This window comes from Geotrypetes seraphini, chromosome 11 (genome assembly GCF_902459505.1).
Source record: "Geotrypetes seraphini chromosome 11, aGeoSer1.1, whole genome shotgun sequence".
Lineage (NCBI taxonomy): Eukaryota > Metazoa > Chordata > Amphibia > Gymnophiona > Dermophiidae > Geotrypetes > Geotrypetes seraphini.
In genome coordinates this window covers 67,133,128-67,154,930 of record NC_047094.1, presented here as the reverse complement: position 1 = coordinate 67,154,930, position 21,803 = coordinate 67,133,128, and the positions used below count along the sequence as shown (strand labels likewise).

General features: G+C 41.0%; 1 protein-coding gene across 3 annotated transcripts in view; it reads right to left on the bottom strand.

Annotated features, from left to right (window-relative positions):
• Positions 1-21,803, bottom strand: part of LOC117369258 (carcinoembryonic antigen-related cell adhesion molecule 1-like) — a 117,025-nt gene that overhangs the window by 32,234 nt on the left and 62,988 nt on the right. For 2 of the 3 annotated variants that reach the window (XM_033963548.1, XM_033963549.1), the window contains exons 2-4: positions 20,846-21,193; positions 6,829-7,107; positions 6,469-6,735 (exon numbers count right to left, since the gene is read on the bottom strand). In XM_033963548.1, coding sequence (XP_033819439.1) covers positions 6,469-6,735; positions 6,829-7,107; positions 20,846-21,193 — 894 coding nt within the window. The remainder of the gene's footprint in view (positions 1-6,468; positions 6,736-6,828; positions 7,108-20,845; positions 21,194-21,803) is intronic. The other variant, XM_033963551.1, reaches the window with a different exon arrangement.

Genomic DNA, 21,803 nt, shown 5'->3' with positions numbered 1-21,803 from the left:
GGTTAACAAATTTTAATAAACTTGAAACCTCACAGTGGTCAATCCAGGTCACATGTATCTGGCAAACCCCCAAAGAGTAGCAACATTCCATGCTAATAATCCAGGGCAAGCAATGACTTCCCCAATGTCTGCCTCAATAACAGACTATGGACCTTTCCTCCAGGAAATTGTCCAAATATTTCTTAAAATCAGCTACACTATCCACTCTTACCACATCCTCTGGCAATGCATTCCTGAACTTAATTATTCTCTGAGTGAAAAAATATTTCCTCTTATTGGTTTTAAATGTATTTCCCTGTAGCTTCGTTGAGTGTCTCCTAGTCTTTGTAATTTTTGACGACGTAAAAATCAATCCACTTATACCCGTTCTACTCTACTCAGGATTTTGTAGACTTCAATCATAACTCTTCAGCCATCTCTTTTCTAAGTTGAAGAGCCCTAACCTTTTTAGTCTTTCCTCATGAAAGTTCCACCCCCTTTATCTCTTGGTTGCTCTTCTTTGAACTTTTTCTAGTGCAACTATATCTTTCTTGAGACAAAGAGATCAGAAACTGAATGCAATACTCAAGGTGAGGTTGCACCATGGAGCGATACAGAGGCATTATAATATTCTTAGACTTGCTAACCATTTCTTTTTAAATAATTCCAAGCATCTTGTTTGCTTTTTTGGCCTGCTCCACACATTGGGCAGAAAGTTTCATAGTATTGGCTACAATGAAACATAGATCCTTTTCTTGTGCACTAGCCTCCAATTGTCAACTCTAGCATCTGGTAACTATGATTTGGGTTATTCTTCCCAATGTGCATCACTTATCATTTGTCCACATTAAATTTCATTTGCCACTTGGATGCCCTGTCTTCCAATTTCTTAAGGTCTGCCTGCAATTTTTCACAATCCGCATGCATTTTAACAACTTTAAATAGTTTAGTGACATCTGCAAATTTAATCTCCTCACTCGTCGTTCCAGTTTCCAGATCATTTATAAATAAGTTAAATAGCATCGGTCCCAGTACAGATCCCTGTGGCATTCTATTGTTTACTCAAATTCATTGAGAAAAATGACCATTAGAAACAAAGAAACATGACGGCAGATAAAGGCCAAATGGCCCATCTAGTCTGCCCATCCACAGTAACCATTATCTCTTGCTCTCTCAGAGAGATCACACATGCCTATCCCAGGCCCTCTTAAATTTAGACACAGTCTCTGTCTCCACCACCTCTTCTGGGTGACAGTTCCAAGCATCTACCACCCTTTCTGTAAAAATTATTTCCTTAGATTACTCCTGAGCCTATCACCTCTTAACTTCATCCTATGCCCTCTCAATGCAGAGTTTCCTTTCAAATGAAAGAGACTCGACTCATGCATATTTATATTGCGTAGGTATCTATCATATTTCTCCTCTCCCGCCTTTCCTCCAAAGTATACAGATTGAGATCTTTAAATCTGTCCCCATATGCCTTATCATGAAGACCATACACCATTTTAGTAGCCTTCCTCTGGACAGACTCCTTCTTTTTATATCTTTTTGAAGGTGCGGCCTCCAGAATTGTACACAAAATTCTAAATAAGGTCTCACCAGAGTCTTATACAGAGGCATCAATACCTCCTTTTTCCTACTGGCCATACCTCTCCCTATGCAACCAAGCATCCTTCTAGCTTTCACCGTCACCTTTTCAACCTGTTTGGCCACCTTAAGATCATCACATATAATCCTAATCCACAACTGAACTTTGCCAACTATCCCACAACTCTAATTTTCTCAGAAGCCTCTCATGGAAAAGCTTTCTGAAAATCTAGATACACTACATACATCAACTAGCTCACCTTTATCACATGTTTATTCACACCTTCTAAGAAGTCAAGCAAATTGGTAAGGCAAGATCGCTCAGAGCTGAAACCATGCTGATGCTGTTCCATTAAATCATGCTTGTCTACATGTTCCACAATGTTATTTTTTATAATTGTTTCCACCATTTGCATCCAAAGCCAGAGGCAGCAATATTGGACTGTTCTTTCATTGGAAGGCAATATCCTTAACCTATCTTGTGGGAGATAACTTGGGCACAGTTCCAGGGTGGTAGCTGGTCTGTTGATAAGTCTCATTGTTCCTTTTTATAAGTCTCAGACTTAGGGAGCCTTGGCAGGAAACAGGTGATTAAATTTACAGATGACACTAAATTATTCAAAGTTGTTAAAACGCATGCGTATTGTGAAAAATTGCAGGCGGACCATAGGAAATTGGAAGACTGGGCATCCAAATGGCAGATGAAATTTAATGTGGACAAATGCAAAGTGATGCACATTGGGAAGAATAACCTGAATCTTAGTTACAGGATGGTAGGGTCCACCTTGGGGATTAGTGCCCAAGAAAAGGATCAATACCAAGAAAAGACAATACGATGAAATCATCTGCCCAATGTGCAGTGGTGGCGGCCAAAAAAGCGAATAGGATGCTAGGAATTATTAAAAAAGGGATGGATAACAAGACTAAGAATGTTATAATGCTCCTGTATCGCTCCATGGTGCAACCTCATCTGGAGTATTGTGTTTAATTCTGATCTCCTTATCTCAAGAAAGATATAGGGCTCCTTTTACTAATGTGCGCTAGCCGTTTCAGCGCGTGCTTAGTGCGCGCTATAATGCCACGCGCTCTAAACACTAATGCCAACATAGAACTTGTGTTAGTATTTTTCATTTAGCGCAGGGTTTGCATGCGCTAATCTTCAGTGTGTGCTAAAATCACTAGCGCACCTTAGTAAAAGGAGTCCATAGTGGCACTAGAAAAGGTTCAAAGAAGAGCGACCAAGATGGTAAAGGGGATGGAACTCCTCTCATATGAGGAAAGACTAAAACGGTTAGGGCTCTTCAGCTTGGAAAAGAGACGGCTGAGGGGAGATATGATTGAAGTCTACAAAATCCTGAGTGGAGTAGAACGGGTACAAGTGAATCAATTTTTTGCTCCGTCAAAAATTACAAAGACTAGGGGACACTCTATGAAGTTACAGGGAAATACTTTTAAAACCAATTGGAGGAAAAAAATTTTCACTCAGAGAATATTTAAGCTCTGGAACGCGTTGCCAGAGGATGTGGTAAGAGCGGATAGCATAGCTGGTTTTAAGAAAGGTTTGGACAAGTTCCTGGAGGAAAAGTCCTTAGTCTGTTATTGAGGAAGACATGGGGGAAGCCACTGCTTGCCCTGTATCGGTAGCATGGAATAATGCTACACTTTGGATTTTGGCCAGGTACTAGTGTCCTGGATTGGCCACCGTGATAACTGTCTACTGGGTTTGATTGGCCATAGGTCTGACCCAATGGGGCTATACTTATGTTCTTATGATTTATAATTTATAGGGTCAGTTCTTCAGTGGTTCCATTTTTATTTGTCCGACCACTGCTACACAGTTACTCCGGCACCTTCTACTACTACACTTCCCCCTCCGCATTCGCGAATTCCGTATCTACGGATTCGCTTATTTGCTGTTTTAAACCAAAAAAATGCATTTTAATTTTTTAGGCTATTTTAAGCCCTGTAAGCCCCCCCTTAAGCCTTACCTGGTAGTCTAGTGGGTTTTTGGGGCAGGAGCAATCTTCTCACGCTCCTGCCCTGTGCAGATAGCTCACAGGAAATGGCTCGAGAGACTACAGGAGCTCAAGGCAGCCATTTCCTGTGAGCGATCTGCACGGGGCAGGAGCGTGGGAAGATCGCTTTTGCCTAAAAACCTGCTAGACCACCAGGTAAGGCTTAAGGGGGGGCTTTCAGGGCTTAAAATAGCTGGGGGAAGCGGGGGTTAGGGGCAGAACTGGCCCGAATATTATTCGTGGTTTTTTAATATTCGTGGGCCAGCTCTACCCCCTAACCCCCGTGAATACTGAGGAGGAAGTGTACTACTATTTATTATTTCTATAGCGCTGAAAGGTGTACGCAGCTCAGTACATTTTAAAATACAATAGACAGTTCCTGCTCAGAAGAGCTTACAATCTAATTGAGACAGAACATTTCAGGGTTGAAGAGGTTATAGTGGGTATAGGTAACAGACAGCAGTGAGGGGGAGTTAAAAGTTGAAAGCATTTTCAAAAAAGTGGGCCTTTAGCTTGGATTTGTACACTGCCAGGGACGGAGCACAACGTATTGATTCAGGCAACCTGTTCCAGGCATATGGCACTGCAAGAAAGAAGGGATAGAGTCTGGAGTTGGCAGTGGAAGAGAAGGGTACAGGGCTCGCCCGATGAGTGGAGATCACGGTGGTGATGGTGGGGGGAGTTTAGAGGGAGATGAATGAGGAGAGATATCGGGGGGGGGGGAGCTTCAGAGTGAATGCACTTGTAGGTCAGCAAGAGGAGTGTATTCGGAAATAGACAGGGAACCAATGAAGCGACTTGAGGAAAAGGGTAATGTTAGAATAGCGGCTCTCATGGAATGAGTCACGCAGCAGCATTTTGAACAGATTGAAGAGAGACAGGTGCGTGGGAGACCCGAGAGAAGTACATTGCAGTAGTCTAAGCGTGAGGTGATGAGAGTGTGGACAAGGGTTTTGGTCATGTGCTCAGAGAGAAGAGGACAGATTTTGGTAATGTTATAGAGGAGGAAGCGACCTGATTTGGTGGTCTGATGGATCTGAGCAGAGAAGGAGAGAGAGGAGTCAAAGATCACCCCAAGATTGCGAGCTGACGAGACAGAGAACGACGAGATGGGGGAGGCAGGTTTGGAGGGAAAGATAAGGAGTTCAGTTTTAGCCATATTCAGTTTGAGATGGCGGCGAGACATCCTTCCCCAGTTCTGATCCACTTCAATCTGGTGTTACCCAGGGTTCTGCCTTGAGACCCGTACTTTTCAATACCTTTCTGACCCCCATGGACTCGCCTTCAGTCCCTTGGGTTCACTTTCTTCATCTATGCTGATGACATTTAGCTTCTTATCCCACTTGACTCACCCCCCCCCCCCCCCCCGCTCCAGTTATTTATCCATTTCTGCTAAATTAGATAGTGTTGCCAACTGGATAACCACAAAAAAAAAACAACTAAAAATCAACTCTCAAAAAGCTGCAATAATGATCTTTTCTACCGACACTCCCTTTCCAAACCCTCTTTGTTTCACCATGAAAGGCACTACTCTCATTTATAGCATCAAGTCAACTAAGATTGTAGGAGTAGTGATAGACAATACCCTATCCTTACACTCTCACATTTCAAATGTGGTTTCCTTCTCTTTCCTTGCCCTCTATATGCTCAATCTTTCAGCCAAGTTCTCTTTGTATTTTTCTACATTTCCAAGTTATCTCTAAACTTGACAACTGCATCTTCATTCTTGTTGGTCTTCCAAACTAATAGTGTCATCAGCTGCAACTTGTACATAATATTGCAGACTCTTCTATTGCTGTTCAAAATCCGACGTTACTCCTCTTCTGAAAGCCGAGCACATCCTTCCCGTTTTATATTGAATCCCCTTTAAATACAATATGCTCTAATTCCATATTCAGTCCATTGATCTTCCTTCTTTTCTGTGCAACCTCTTAGTCCAATATTCCCACAGAGAGCTCTTTGCTTTTCTCAGTGATATCTCATGACTGTTCCCTCATTTAGACAATTATTCCTTGGTTTTCACAGAAATTCATCCTTTTCAGTTATGGTCCCCATTTTATGGAACTCTCTTCCCTTCTATCTTTGAACCAAAAGTTCATTCATAATATTTAAAGACCAATTAAAAAGCCTACTATTTCTCAAGCTTTCAGTACTTAGCTTTCTTTTCTAAAAAAAAAAAAACACGCTTTCCCAATATCCCCCCCCCCCGTTTTGACTTTTGATATTATTGTAACCACTCCTTTTTTGTATTTTCCATGTGTTTCAGTAACATTTTGTACTGTTGTCTTGTCAGATTTTAATAGTTTGTTCTCCCCCTACATATTTTTATTATTGTAAAGCACTTTGATTTTAACTTTGGTTTTATATTGGCGGTATATCAAATAAACTGAACTGAAGTACAGAATTCTCTTTCTCCTCCATATAAATAAAAAGCCTGGCTCATTAATTTTTTTAGCAATAGAATGGAGTGGGAAATATCAGGCAGACAAATCATGGGAAATAGGTAGCTCTTTTTACAGACGTATGACAACTCAATACAGGCCATGTTTCGGCCATCAGCCTTCATCAGGATTCCATCAAATAAACCTGTGTTGAGTCCTGCCCATACATCTGTAAAATAAAAAAAAGTTGCTTATTTCCTATGATTCATCTGCCTGGTATTTTCCATTCCATCTATTGCCTTTGGTTGCTTTCTGTGGGACATTTTCATTTTTATGTTTTTGTGGACTTCACTTATCTTTTACCCATAAATCAGGTCCAAAATGAGGGGGAAAAAAAGACCTTTTGTGCATCAAGCCCCAAAGGTGTTTCTGTGGGATGGGATAAAAAAAGGGCTGGTGTGACGGTTAGGCGAAAATAGAGGCCAAAAATACATTTCACAACTTACCAGTAACACCAGTAACATTAACATAGACAGAGGCTGAACCAGACAGCTCTGTCACTGGGTTATACGCTTCACACGTATAGTTTCCCCGGTTATGAAAGGTTATGTCAGTAAGAACTAAGTTCCCCTCGTGGCTTTTTATGGTACCATTTAAAGTCCAGTTATAGGTTGGGGCTGGGACAGACTCGGTCACACAATTTAATGTTAGTTGTGAATGCAGCGGTTGGGTTATGGGTCCCTGAGGGGTAATTTTCACATTTTTCGGTCCATCTATAAGAAAAGAAAAATATAAAATTGGACTGAATCAAAATCAATGAGAGAGAGAAACCATAATAAAACCGATTTGGGGCTGGAGTTACTTACAGTATACTACCAGTTTGTACGGGTCACTTGTACTGCGGCTAACGGGGTTTATGGCCTCACACCGATAGCTTCCCGAATCATTGGTGGAGACATTGGATATGGTTAGAGTTCTGTTCTCTTGAGACAAACTCATTCTGTCATCTGATGAGAGAGTCTGGCTGTCTTTAAACCACAGAACTGTTTGGGCAGCGTTGGAGGTGCCACATGTTAATGCTACAGAGTCTCTGTACTCCACAGGATGGGTGAGGTTGGCTGTGATACTGGGTTTGCTCAATTTTTCTGAAATCAAAGGAGAAGGAAGATTATTACATATTTTGTTTCACAATTCAGTCTTGGAGGTACATAGAAATACGAACAAAGAGAGTAAGATAAAGAGGAAAGTAACGGAGAGATGACCACTGTCTCAGAGAACTATAAAGTTGTTCATGAAGGGAAGGAACTCTATGGAAAAAGGATTGTTTTTTAGAAATGCTTTGTCAGATGTACTGATAGCACAAAACCAAAGCCCCCACCCAGAGCTATCATAAAGTGTGGTTAAGCAGGATGATCACTCCTGGCACCAAGTGTGAGGTTAGGGGTGGAGGGTGGGGAAAATAAAGAGGCACTAAACTTCCCTTTGGATTTAGGGTTAGATTCACTAACCTTAGTGCTCTGTGGGCAATCCCATCCTCTCCGTGGCCAGCCGACTGATCCACAACACGCTCGCATGCAAATTAGGCCGATCGGAGGCACGCCCCAAACTGATCACATGGATCGCTGAAGAGCAATCCTGACACATGCGCAGACCATCTTCTTTCCCTGTAGATGGTCTGCGTATGCGCTTTCTCTCCGTGCTTTTGTTTTTTTTGGCTCTTAGTTTCCATTTTACTTCAAGATGAAGATGACATTTGTTGTTTGGTTCTTGTCTCCATACACCAAAGGAAGTAGCGTGCTCTATAGGAAGTTTATCCACCCTGCTTTATCCCACAAAGAGAAAGTAAGGATCCTGTTCTATTATGATTTTCTGTCTCCTTCAATCCTGGCCTTCAGCACTCTGCTGTTCTAGTACTGAAAATCCCATAGCTCTACCAGTGCACCTCACACCTGTGATGCAGCACTCAGATACCCAGTAATAGCTGAGAACATTTTACCCTGCCTCCTCTTGTACAATCTGATAGGCATAGACTTATTATGAAATGTTAAAGGAGACATTCATATAGCTCCATTTTTCATGTCTTGTCTTTCAGGAGATTGATGCGTACCATTGAGTACTGTGTTTTTGGCGGGACAAATTCAATTTACTATTACTCCCCGTGGGTTTAAAGCGGTTATGCACTGCGGTGTGTTCTGGAACTTAACAGAACATGCCGTAGTGCAGCCCCCGCTTTAACTCACGTGTTAAAACCACAGAGTCAGTGCGGCAAGAGAGTCGGGGCAGAGAGCAGGGTTTTTGCACAAGCGACTGGTCCTCAGCAGTCGCTTGTTTTTAGATCGGCCAGCCCAGTCGGTATGCTTAAAAATGTTTAGTGAATCGCAGCCGGCTACATTTGCATGCCGTTTCCCCTCATTTGCATGTGCGGATCAGATCGAATCGGAGGTTGATCGGCACCAAGGTTAGTGAATCGGGTGAGAGAAAAATTGGGTTGGTACATGATCGCAAGCACGATCGGTGGGCTTAGTGAATCTAGTCCTTAGCCTTTGAGTCTGCATGCCCAAACACATTCCTTCTCTGGGTGCTGCTTTTTGCAGTTACTAGTCAAAAACAGTGGGCCAATACAAAGTGAATGAAAGAAGTGCAATGTTCAGAGTAATAGCAATTATAAAAAACAAAAACCCAAATACAAGGCTTTTAAAAAAACCCAACAAATTGTTAAGTTATTGATCCTTACATAAAAGCTAAAAAATAATTAAAAAAAACTAAATTCAACATGGTCATATTGCAACATACACCTGCATCGGGTATAGATTTTACCACATCTAAATATCATTTCTGCAACAAAATCACTTAAGGGACAGACAGCACCCTGAAGAGGCAGGGAAAAAGGGAAAATATATTTTAAAAATAAGGGGCTCCTTTTACTAAACTACGGAAGAGCTTCTTTCCGTGAGCCGACAATGTAAATGCTCCTGACGCTCATTCAATTCCTATGAACGTCACGAGTATTTACCTCGCCGGCTCATAGTAAGAAGCTCTTCCGCAGTTTAGTAAAACCCAATGAAAATAAAGAAAATAATTTTGGAAGATCCTGATTTATAAGAGTAATTACAAACAAAAAAAAAAATCAAGATAAATGTGAAAATAATTATGTAAAAATTAATAGGACCCTCTTTTACTAAAACATGGTAGAGGTTTCTACCACAGCCTGGGGCGTTAAATGCTCTGATGCTGCGCTAATGCTCATAAGAATTCTATAGCGGAGCAGCATCGAAACATTTAGCGCTCCAGACCACAGTAGATACCTCTACTGCAGTTTACTAAAAGTGTGTGTGTGGGGGGGGGGAGGGGGAGAGGAGATTTAAAAAAAAAAAAAACCCCAACAACATAACTGCAATAAAACAAAAATATAAACTCATCATCTGGAGTTGTAGGATGGGTGGCATTGCCTGTAATGTTCAAAAAAACTTCTGTTCACACAAAATCTTGATGACCATTCAAAGTAGTTAAAATGCCATTTGTTTTGGTGACAGCCATGCATAAATTATCTAAAATTAAAAATTATATAAAACAGATAGAGGGGCATAATCAAAAGAAATGTCTAAGTCCGTTTTGGGCCTTGGGTGTTATACATCCAAAGTGCCCATTCTCAAAAAGTACATCCAAAATATTTTTTTTCAAAAATCGGCCATCTGGACGTCCAGGCATTTGATCATCGAGACCGCCAAGCCATCTATCTTTATACTGCATTCTCGATCAAAAATTTGTCCAAGTCCCAAATGCCCAGAACAAGACCTTTTGGGCATGGGAGGGGCCAGCATTGTGATGGACTGGCCACCCAGACATGGCACCAGAGTAATGGGGCACCTTACAGGGCACTGCTGTGAACTTCACAAAAATAGTGCCAAAAACATCTCACCAGAACTCCCATATAGGATATGGTGAGGCCCCCAAAACCCACTATACTCACCTGTCCACAACCCCAATAGCCCTTGTTGCTGCAGGTGCCACCTATATGGCAGTACAGTAGAGGTTTTGGTGGGTTCACATTTTCCACCTTGAATGTCATGGTAAGAGTGGATTATGGGCCTGGATCCTCCTCTCTATGGTTCGCTAGCCCACCCCCCAAACTACTTAAGCTACCTCTGTGCAGCTCCACTAGGCTTTCCAATGCCAGATGCTGATGTTCCGGAGGCAGGTATGTACGTTTTTATTCCAATCTTTGTGGGGATGCATGTGTGGGGTCTTTACCTAGTCTCTGCAGTGGTTATCTGGTCACTTTGGATACCTTTTGGGCACTTATACACATTCTCCCAGCTTATCATGTGACTCCCTTTTTTGTTTATTAGGCAACTATTGTAATTAATATCTTTTCCCTACCTTTTGTATCAAGTCTCTGCCCAACATCTGTATTTATGCTGCCCTTTGACAACCATGTTTTGCTTTTAATTTTGTAAGTACACCCCCTAGACTGGTAGATAAGCGGTATATCAAAATAAAAATAAACTTGAAATTTTTTACTTCATCTAAGTCACAATGTATAAATTCTGTCCACAAAGCCATTACTTAAGGCAAAACGGGTCCCGTCGGGGATGAGATAAACCTTGACTGGGTTTAGAATGCAGATGGAATTTGGGCACCACACTTAAGATAAGTTTTATGAAGTTTGTCCATTTCTAACTTATTATAAGATTAAAGTAAAAAAGATAAACAAAGAAAAAAGAAACAGAAAAATTAAGATAAGTTAAAGCACTTCACAGAGAGGTTTTTCAGGTCAATGAAGATACCGGAACCCTGACAAGTGCAAACTGATTTATCCTGATTGGATTGTTTGCCGGGTTACTGAGACCTTTTCCTCTCTGTTATTTGTGCATTTTGAACTTTGTCTGAGATCACTTTTTGGTGCTGGTTACTTAATATACATACCACAATAAGATCTTCCCTCTTGTATTATCCTCTCCTTCCTGCCTTCCTTTTATTTTTATTTATACAATGTATTTTTTAAAAAACTTTCCCTTCCCCCTCCTCTCCTGTCTCATGCCCATTGTAATCAAGTCTTTGTTCCGATTTCAATCTCTTTTTTTATGCTATTCATTATTTTACCATCTTAATATTTTAAATAATTTTCTTATTTTTTATCATTGTAAACCGACCAGATACTTGTGATGGTCGGTATATCAAAGTATTAAAAAACTTGAAACTTGAACAATGGATAAAAAGAGTATGTGTATCGATACAGGAAAACCAAAATATTTTGGGGTTTTTGTTATTGATACAGGTACTCTTTTTATCCGCTATTCTTGTTGTTTTCTCTTTTGTGGATTTTCTCCCCTTTTTTGTGGTTTTTACTCGATATACCACCTTTAGTTTAAAGGTCAAGGGTACTTAAAATAATCAGAACAATCGTGAACATTTATGTCTACCCATCTGTATCAACTTCTCGCCAATTCAAACAGATAGTAAAGTTAAACTTCTCGGAGTCATTCTAGACAAGGACCTCATCTTTCATCAACAAATTAGTGCAGTTATCTAATATAATAAAATGCTAGGCCGCGCATGCGCACTCTAAAGTCGTGTTCCCTGATCCGTCGCGGACATGAGAGTGCGCATGCGCGCTTACTACATCACCACAGCCTGCTCTCCATCTCGCGCCGCTGCAGGCCCCACATTCGCAACTCACACATCCGCTGCAGCCTAGCAACTCCGACCACAACCTTCCCCCCTCAACCGCCTATGCCGGCTCAGGCTCCCGCCGCAGTGGAGGGAGGAAAAAGCCTATGACCCTCCTCTTCCCTTCCCTCTCTTCACGGTTTGTCTCCAGCGCCTCTTCTTTGCTCTCCGCTCACCTCTCTTCCATTGACTCCGAGAGGGCCGCAGTGCGGCCGTGTAGAAGGAGGGTGGGGGGAGCGAATGGTATGGTCAGATGGGAAGGGAAGCACTTTAGTCCATGGGTGGCGAAGGGAGCGACACTCTGCGGTTTGACCGGGCAGGTTGGTTGGCGTGTACGGGAGGGTTGGGGGAGGGCCGGCCAGGGACTTCTGCTAACGGGGAGTTGAATGAGAGACGCGGACAGGGCAAACACTAAAGAGAATGAGCAGCAGGCTCCCGTCCCTGCAGGCTCACAGGTGCGAGCGTAGTGTGCTGTGTTTTTTTTTTTTGAGTGAAGGATGTTGCAAATAGGAGCCAGGCTGTGCATGCTGAGCACCCGACTAACGCGCAAGTGGGGTTCCCCCCCCACACACACACACTGTGCCTAGGAAGGAGTCATTTGTATTGTGTTTAGCGCCCTCATTTATTTTGAAAGGTCAGTTTGCGTGCCTCATCCAAGTCTAAAAGCAAACTGCAGACATGACAGGATCCAGAGGAAATAAGTGAGACCCCCCCCCCGAAAAGCGCCTTGGGAGGGCCTGTTAATGCCATTTACGCAGACAGAGGGGGCAGTAAAAGGGAGGCATACTGCTGGACAGGGGGAGCAGGAAAGAAGGGTTGATGGAAAGGGGAAGAGGTGCTGATGGACAGGGGGGACAGAAAAAGGAAGGGAGGCATGGATAGGGGGGAGGTAAAACAAAGGGAGAAGGACTGCTTCTGGATAAGGGGAGCAGTGAAGGGGTGGAGGTGGACACAGGGGAGGTAAAAGGAAGGGAGAATGGACAGGGGGAGCAGACAAGGGGTGGTGGTGGACAGCCAAGGAAAAAAAAAAGACAGAAATACAGAGAGAAAAAGAAATAAAGACAGACACACACACATATATTCTAGCACCCGTTAATGTAACGGGCTATAAGACTAGTGCAGAAATGTTTTCATAAGCTTAGGCTCATCCGTTCTATCTCTTCTTTCCTTGATCCCTCCTCTATTAATATCCTGATTCACTCCCTAGTAATTTCAACTATAGATTACTGTAATGCCCTTTATCAAGGTATAACCCAGAAAGAAATCCGTCGCCTACAACTATTGCAAAATACTGCTTGTTAAACTAATCTATCATGCAAAAAAATTTGACCATGTCACTCCTCTCCTCCACAAAGCACATTGACTCATCGTCTCTCCTATAAAATACTCCTCCTCACTTTTAAAACAAAAAACTCTAACCAACCGGCGTTCATAGATAAACTTTTGATCCCTTATTCATCATCAAGGACCCTCCGATCAAATAATCAAAATCTACTCTCCATACCATCAATATGGGAACTATTTTACTATACTACTGGCAAATCCATCTTTGCAGTTACCGCCTCCTCTCTGTGGAATGCACTCCCATTAGACATTTGATTAGAGAACTCACTTGAAAAATTTAAATCCAAACTTAAAACCTTCCTTTTTAAAGATGCCTTTACTCTTTAGTATCAACTTCTGTCTCTCAGCTTCTTGATTCATGTGAAGCTATGAAACATCTAATACTTCTTTCGAAATGATTCCCCTCCCAATGTTTTTTCCACTTCCTGTCCTTTTTTTAAAAATTAATTTTACTTCGATGTATTTTAAATATCCTTGCTCTCCCCTACTCTCCCTTCATCTCATGTACGTTAATCCGAATCAGTCTAGTTTTGTTTTTTTTAATATATGATAAAATATTGCTTTTATTTACTTATTTTAACTATCTCTTATAAGATACCTGGGTGGGCTGCTGAACTGCATTAAGATCAGCAGCACCAAACAGTCCACTGAGGAAAGAAAAATCCAGAAGCTTCAAAGGTGCGAACCAATGGCACAGGCTGCACATAAGCACATCCTGCCAATAGAAGATTCAGTCCCTGGAGAGAATCGCCTAAAGGTTTTGTTTTTGGTCTTGTTTTAATTTGATTGGTTACGCAGGTTCAGACATTCTCACAGCCCATCCAATGCAATTAAAATAAAAACAAAATGCCTTTAGGGCATTCTGTCCAGGAAGCTGAATCTCTCTAGAAGCATGTCAAAAAGACTGAGATGGTTTTTAAGGAGCTGAAGTCTGAGGCTTCTGAGATTCCTGCCTCTTCTGTGGTGGAGGTGTGAAAGAGAACAAGGTGGTTGTATAATGCTTCTTATATGAAGAGGAAGCAGGTCTCTGGGAAGACTTAAATGGCTGAATCTTAGCCTTGGACCCTGTTAAGTTGGCCCAGCTTTGTTCATGTTGCATAAGTCTTTGGGTGACATCCTAGACTTTGTCCACAAAGAGTTCTTCACCACAACAGGAAATATTTGCTTAACAATCCTGAATGTTAATGGCCACGTCAGAGACACACAACCGTGCATGACATCTCATAGCAATAGACATAGCCGATGCTCTGGATGTCACATCAAATGCATCAAAAGCTGATCTAGCCATAAACTGTCTGGTTTGGAGTAGGCTATGATGGGATATATTGTTCAAAATCAGCTAACTTCTTTGAGTTGTTTAAGATAAAATGACCTACAGAAGTTATAGCTGAGAACTCTGCTGGTCAACACAGAGTTCTGAAAGAGGTGGCGCCCAAACTTATCTATGGTACGGCCTTCAAGTCCTGGTGGTGCAGTAGCATATACTCTTGTACTGGATAATTTTTTAAGAGTGAATTCAACCAGCAATGACTGATGTGGCAATTGTGATTTATCAATGCTGGGACAGGATTGTATTCTGTAGAAAAAATCAATCTTTCTTGGAGGTACAGGAAGGGTAAGAGGAGTCTCCCAGTTCTTAAACAGAGCTTCCTTAAGTAGATTTTGAAGAGCCAATTTTAGAAGCTCTTTAAGAGGTTTGGCAAAATCTAATGCCTCAAGGAATTCTACTCTGGGCTCAATGTCTGACTCTAGTTTGACAGGCAAAGCTGAAGTTTTTTTTTTGAAGCCCTTACTTTGTGTAACAACCTGAGATTTTGATTGGCCTACTTTTCCTTTCCTGAAGTTTCATTGGCTGGTGGTGACGCCATCACGCATCTCTTTAAGCCTTACCAAACGCTGAAATGCCATTTTTTTGAAGAGAATCTTTGAAGAGGCAGCTCGTTCTTTCAAAGTAGGTGATGTTAAAATGTTTTACCTGCTGTATGAAATATTCTATAGGATGATGAATTTTTCTTTTTTCTTTCTTGTTTTGTAGAATTTCCCCCGATGCAGCAAAAACGCGAAAACAGGGCCTCGTTGGGAATTCTATGTTTTCTATTCCTCTCCCGTGCACTGCAATCATAGCAGCATTGGGAGACTAGTATCGTAAACTGCTGAGATTTTTTCCAACACCAGAGGAAAGATTGTTTCTAATACGATAAGTGCTAGTTTCCTATTTCTATTAAAAAAAAAAAAACAAAAAAAAAAAAAACTTACATTAATAAGTTTTGAGAAACTAATAAAAAAAATTAATAGTATTAAACGGAGTTTTTCTGGACCAAGGATGTTTTTTCCTGTGGCAGCTGTTTAGCTGTCATAGAGTTTTTCCAAGCGATAATAATCTCTGGAAAATACTGAGGTCTTTTCTCCGTAATTACTAGGAAGCTTTATCTAATTAATCCCTGGTTTGTTTTGTTTTGTGAATATCTTTTTGGTGGTTCTATATTGCATATTTATATTACATACAGGTGCAAACAAGTCAGAAGTTTTGGCGATTCCGCACTCAGTGCAAACTGGTTGGGAGGGCCCTTTCCCTCTTAAATGGGCTGCTGGTAAGATTAAGGGCTCCTTTTACGAAGCCGCGTTAGCGGTTTAACGCGCATAATAGCGCACGCTAAACTGCTAGCCGTGCTAGACGCTAATGCCAGAATTGAGCTGGCGTTAGTTCTAGCCGTGTAGCATGGGTTTAGCGCGCACTAAAAAGCTGTGTGCGCTAAAACCGCTAACGCGGCTTCATAAAAGGAGCCCTAAATATCTTGGTTTATTGCTTTCTGGCAATTTGTCTTGCTTGTCTTTGCTTAATTTGGAGCAATTATTACAGGCTACGGAATCTAAGTTACGTGTGTGGCAGTCATTTCCTCTTACTTTGATGGGGTATATTGCTTTGTTTAATATGATTATAGTGCCACAATGGTTATACCTTTTTCAAATGCTGCCATAATTGATCATCATTTACATTTCTGTAGGGCTATATAGCATTTTCTGTGGGCGGGCAAGCGGGCTCGTATTTTGTATGCAGTTCTTACATTGCCTTGGGATAAGGGAGGTTTGGGTCTGCTTAATATTTATAATTTTGCTATAGCATGCCAATTATGTCATTTGAATGATTGGTATCGGGGGACTTCCTATTTCACTTACACTAGGGTAGAATTGGAACTTCTTGCTCCTTATACTGTTAGTGTTCTCTTGCATGCGCCTGAGCCTTGGGATAAGGGAGGTTTGTGGATGCTTAATATTTCTAATTTTGCTATAGCATGCCAATTACGTCACTTGAATGATTGGTATTGGGGGACTTCTATTTCACTTACACTAGGGTGGAATTGGAACTTCTTGCCCCTTATACTGTTAGTGCTCTCTTGCATGCGCCTGAGCAGTGTTTGAAATTGGTCTTGACCCGTTACCCAGTCTATTCTTCAGTTTGAAAGGCTTGGCAATGGACTTATGCATATTTGAAGCTTTTTTCAGTTAGTTCATCTTTGCTTATGATTAGAGGTAACCCGCAATTTCGACCTGGGATGGAGACATCCTTGTTTGACTCTTGGTCTGATAAAGGACTGGTATATTTGCATCATGTTCTTACCTCTGCGGGAGAATTGCATCCCTATTAAACTTTGGTAAAGAAGTATGGGCTTTTTCCTAAGGATGTTTTTCTTTATTTACAATTGCAACATTATGTCCACACCTCACCATCTGACACCTTAACTAAGTCAGTTTTTGATTCATTGAAAGAGGCTTATTGTTTGGAAGCGCAGTCGTTGATTCCACTGCGTTTCCATCATAAATTATTTGTTGGAGAAGGCTCCTGGTTATGATTTGAGTGCATGGTGGACTACTGATTTGGGTAACCCTATTTCTGCAGATTTACTACAAACTGTATTGAAGTCTTGTAAGCAGCTGTGGGTCTCAATACCTTTATTTTAATTATAATATAAATTGCTTATGTGTATTTACATCTCTCTTTCGTGCTGCTCTTCGACCAGATTCTTGTTATTCTAAGGGTGGGGGAGTGAATGCTAATTTGGGACATATGTTTTATACTTGTCCTCATATTTTTAACTTTTGGAAACTTCATCATCATATTACTGAATTTTGGAATACTCGGTGCATGCCTCACTCGAAGATACTTTTCACTACATCGGCTTTGACCTATCCTGTTCCTAAAGGTTTACGTGCTTTTTTGAAGTGTGCATTGTTATTGGGGAAGAAATCTATCCTGATAAATTGGCTGGATGTGACTCCTCCTACCGGAAATGGCGATCCTTGATGATTCATCGACTAAAGATGGAAAGTCTGGATATTTCTGAGTTGGACTTTGTCCAAGCACGTAAATTACAAATTACTTGGGAGCCTTTTTGAGCTTCCTTGGCTGGGTATGTTCGTAGTCATGTATTGAATATCTAAGTGTGCATTCTGTTTCAATTGTATTATATGCTGTACTTGTTCTCGTACTACTCATTGCCCAATTTTATGGGGTTTTATTTTTGGGGGGGGGGGGGGGAGAGGGGATTTTTTCCATTTTGAAAATCTTGGTCTGTAATGTTTGTTGTTTCTGTTGTATTTGGCTGTGCTTTTGACCAATAAATAGTTTTGACTATATATTATATACAGGTACTTCCTCTGTCATTAGTGAACTTTCAATCCAAGTTTTATATCTGGGGCAATGGAGGGTTAAGTGTCCTGTCCAAAGTCACAAAGAGCCACAGTGGAAATCAAACCTGGTTCTGCTGTGGTTGAAGTGCCTTTTGTGTTAGGTGGCATGGCATGGGTGGATAATTTGACAAGAAATTCCACAGATTAATTGTTTAATGAGTTGGATATGGTGGCTATTTTTCTTGGAGCTAAAATACAGGGCCTGTTTTACAAAGCCGCACTAGCGACTGCCACTCGGCAACAGCCCCTATAGGCTTTGGGGACGTTACTGTGCTGCAGCTGCTACCGTGGCTTTGTAAAACAGGCCTACAGTCTTTCTTTAGTTAAATTATTACATTTTTTTTCTAACATTTCAAATTTACAATCATTTCAATATATCTACGATAATGAAATTTCAGTAACATATAAAAAATAAAAATAAAAATATCAGGAAAACATCATCCTAAAACAGTCCATAATTTGTCAGAAATAAGATCAAAGATACATAGAAATAATAAGGAAAAAAAACAAAGGGCTCCTTTTACTAAGCTGTGATAGTGTTTTTAGCACGCGCGGCAATTTAGCATGCGCTAAGCGCACGCTAAAACTGCTAACGCAGCTTAGTAAAAGGAGCCCAAAATACTTTCCCTGGAAGCTTCCCTCACATCATTGTCTCAGCCTGATCACGGTATTCCCTTCCAATTGGAGAGTCATACAGTCACCATAATCTCCTCTTTAGCTACAAGAAAATCCAATAGATGTTTTGGGTATAAAAAAAAGTAAAAGGTAAACCCTCAAGAAATAATACAAATACAAGGAAAGTTCAATAGAAAACTGGCCCCAAAGCATTCACTCTTACCCTGTTTTACTAAGGTGCACTATGCGTTTTAGCGCGTTTAGCGTGCGCTAACCGCTAACGCATCTACAGACTAACATGCACACGTTAGCGTGCGCTAAAATGCATAGCGCACCTTAGGAAAAGGAGCCCTTAGTCTATAGGCCAAGAATGATTCGCACCTCTTTTGTGTCTCTCTAGATAAATAAGGAAAAATCAGAATATTTGATTCCATAAACTACCTATTAATATTACCGAAATATAAATGTAAAAAATTATTGTGATTCAGCTCCAGAGCAAATGTTACAATTAGGGCTCCTTTTACAAAGGCGCGTTAGGGCCTTAACAAGCGGAATAGCACGCGTTAAATTGTCACGTGCACTAGCCGCTACCGCCTCCTTTTGAACATGAGGTAGATTTTCAGGTAGCGTGCGCTAAAACGCTTAGCGCACCTTTGTAAAAGGAGCCCTTAGAGTCAGTGTCTGGGTAACTGTTTCAAAAGATGATTTCAGAAAGTCAGTTAAGTTCACCATCGGATCTGGTCTCCCCGAGGTCCCAGCCCCGCCTGTTTCTTTCCCAGAAACATACTGAGCTTTCACAATCGGTGGAAGGGCTTCATCCAGTTTCTTAAGGATCTCCTTTAAATATTGTCTCACCAAGTCCACTGCTGATTTTAAAGCGGACTTGGGAAAAATTAAAAAATCTCAAATTATTCCTTCTTAACTGACTTTCCAAATATTCATTCTTTCGTTGGGTTATGGTCTTATCTTTCACCAAAGCTACGCCCAGATTCTGTACCTCCTCCACTTTCTGCTCCAAAGTTGTTACTTTCTCAATTGCTGAACTGAGCTCTGGGAATGAGAAGCAATTTGTTCAGAAACATTTTTCATTTCACCTTCCATTTTATCCACTCTTCTCAAAAAAGAGGAATTACGTCCTATATAGCCTCCCAAAGTATCTCTAAGGTTATAACAGCTGGTTTCTTATTTTTCACACCTGCAGAACTTTCAGAAGTGTCTTTCTCCCCACATGTCTCACTCACAGTTTCAGCTGGATACAATATCTGTGGAGTGGACACCCTTGCCAACAAACCTTGCTATGGGGAAGAAAACTATCAGGGAGAGATTCCCAGACAGTGATAAAGAAGTCTAAATTCCCCCCCAGGCTTCCACATTGCTGCTTTCAATCCAGTAGGATCCTTACAAGCTGCAGGGGAACCGTTCTATTCTTGGGACTCAACGAGATCCCGCTGCCACTAGCGCCGCTCACTTGTGCATATTGCGCATGTTGCACTTGATCAGAAGAGACAACCAACGTGGGTCCAGTCAACATTCTGTAACACTCCAAGGTACTTTGCTTCATCAGCGGTACTTGGCTAACTGTCAGGACTTGGACTTTCACCATTCCTTTTCTCTTGCCCTTTTTCCGGCAAGAGAACAGAGATGCTCAGGCCACGGAACTCCAGAAAAACCAACCTTGCCAGCCTCTCAGCAAGACACTGTAGGCTTAGCATAGGGGTGCAGATTACAAGTTGTGACAATCCCCAGTGGCCCTCACTGGCTCACATTTATGCAACCAAACTTGAGGCCTCTATTATAATTAAACAGGTTATTTAAAAAAAATCAGAGGGTGGAGGCTGAAGAGAGGACACCTATGGCCCTAAAAGGTAACTGAGAGAGACACAAGGTTGAAAGTTCACCTAGGTTGCTTAATACTCTTACACCAGTCTGAATGCACCCATTTAGACTATAAACTCTTTGGGCAAAAAACATGTTGTACCTGAATGCAAATAATGCTGCAAACATTTTAAACAATTAATCATCAAAATAGCTGCCAGATTTTCAGCTATTTTGTCCACAACCCCTTTGTAAAGTTATATCCACTTTATCAGAATCCTCAGTGGCACCTCTTAGAGCTCGATATATCTCATTGCTCTAAGCTTTACGTGTCAGATCGTCATCGGATCCGAGTTTTTTTTTAATTTAACTAATATGGTAACCATACCTTTTACAAAGTTAAATATATTAATACTCCAAGGAATGTCTTAAACAGCTCAACATAGTGCTCTTTGTATCTTTAACAGAATGTGTAAAATAAGCCCTAGGTTAGGATAGTTATTGTCATAAGTATATTTCTGCCTTCTCATTTTTTTCTAGTAGTGATATGAATAATGTTGTGCATCAAATTGCTTCATAACTGTTCAATCCAATAAATGTACATGTGCATCATTCACTGTACTGCTACGCAAGTATTAGTTCTAACTTTCCCATCTTATGTATATTTTTTTATTTCTTTTCTTGAAATAAAAAATTTCTAGGAAATGCACATCTCTAGCTGGGAGAGAAAAATGTTTTAAAATCACTCACCGTAGACTGTTATGGTTACTGTGGCTACTTCTTGTTTCTTTGCTTGAATTTGCACAATGTAACTGCCATTGTCTTTTATATTAACTCCTGAGATCTCCATGGAACCGTTTGGAAATCCCCTCACCCGACCCTCATAAGGAGAAAAAACTGTATCAGGAGGTGTTCTAAATGGGTTATAACGCAACATCTGATTTGTATTTATGCTCTCCCCTTTGTACCAGTTGAATCCCTCAATATCTCCAGAGACACCATCGACAGACAACAGAACATTCTCTCCCACCGCTGCAATCTTTGGTATGGGGACAACAGATACTGCAGAAACTTGCCAGCTCCACAAACCCAGAAATGCTGAAAAAGAAGGAAAGAAAAGAAGCTGTAAGTAGGATTCAGTTTCTACTGCTGACCTCATGATTATAATGGCAACCTGAGGGGTCGAGTTTCAAAACCTAACACTGGTGCTAGGGGTGATTATTTTGAGAGTAGCTACACTAACTACTGTTACCACTCCTCCAGCAAGGATTCCACAGTTTTACTATTCTTTGAATGGGTTTGTTTTAAAGATATTTCCATTTAGCTTCATTGAGTGTCCCTTAGTTTTTGTACTTTTTGAAAGAGTTAAAAAAAAAAATCAGTTCACTTTTACCCATTCTACACCACTCAGGATTCTGTGGACCTCAATCATATCTCCCCTTGGCTGTCTCTTTTCAAAGCTTTATCATTTTGGTTGCTCTTCTTTGAATCTTTTCTAATTCTACTATATCTTTTTTGAGATATGGTGACCAGAACTGAATGAAATACTCAAGAAGAGGTTGCACCATGAAAGGATGCAGATGCATTATAATATTCTTGGTCTTATTTATCATCCTCTTCCTAATAATTCCTAACATCCTGTTTGCTTTTTCAGTCGCTGCTGCACATTGGATGGAAGGTTTCTGTATTGTCTGAAGGAACACATTGT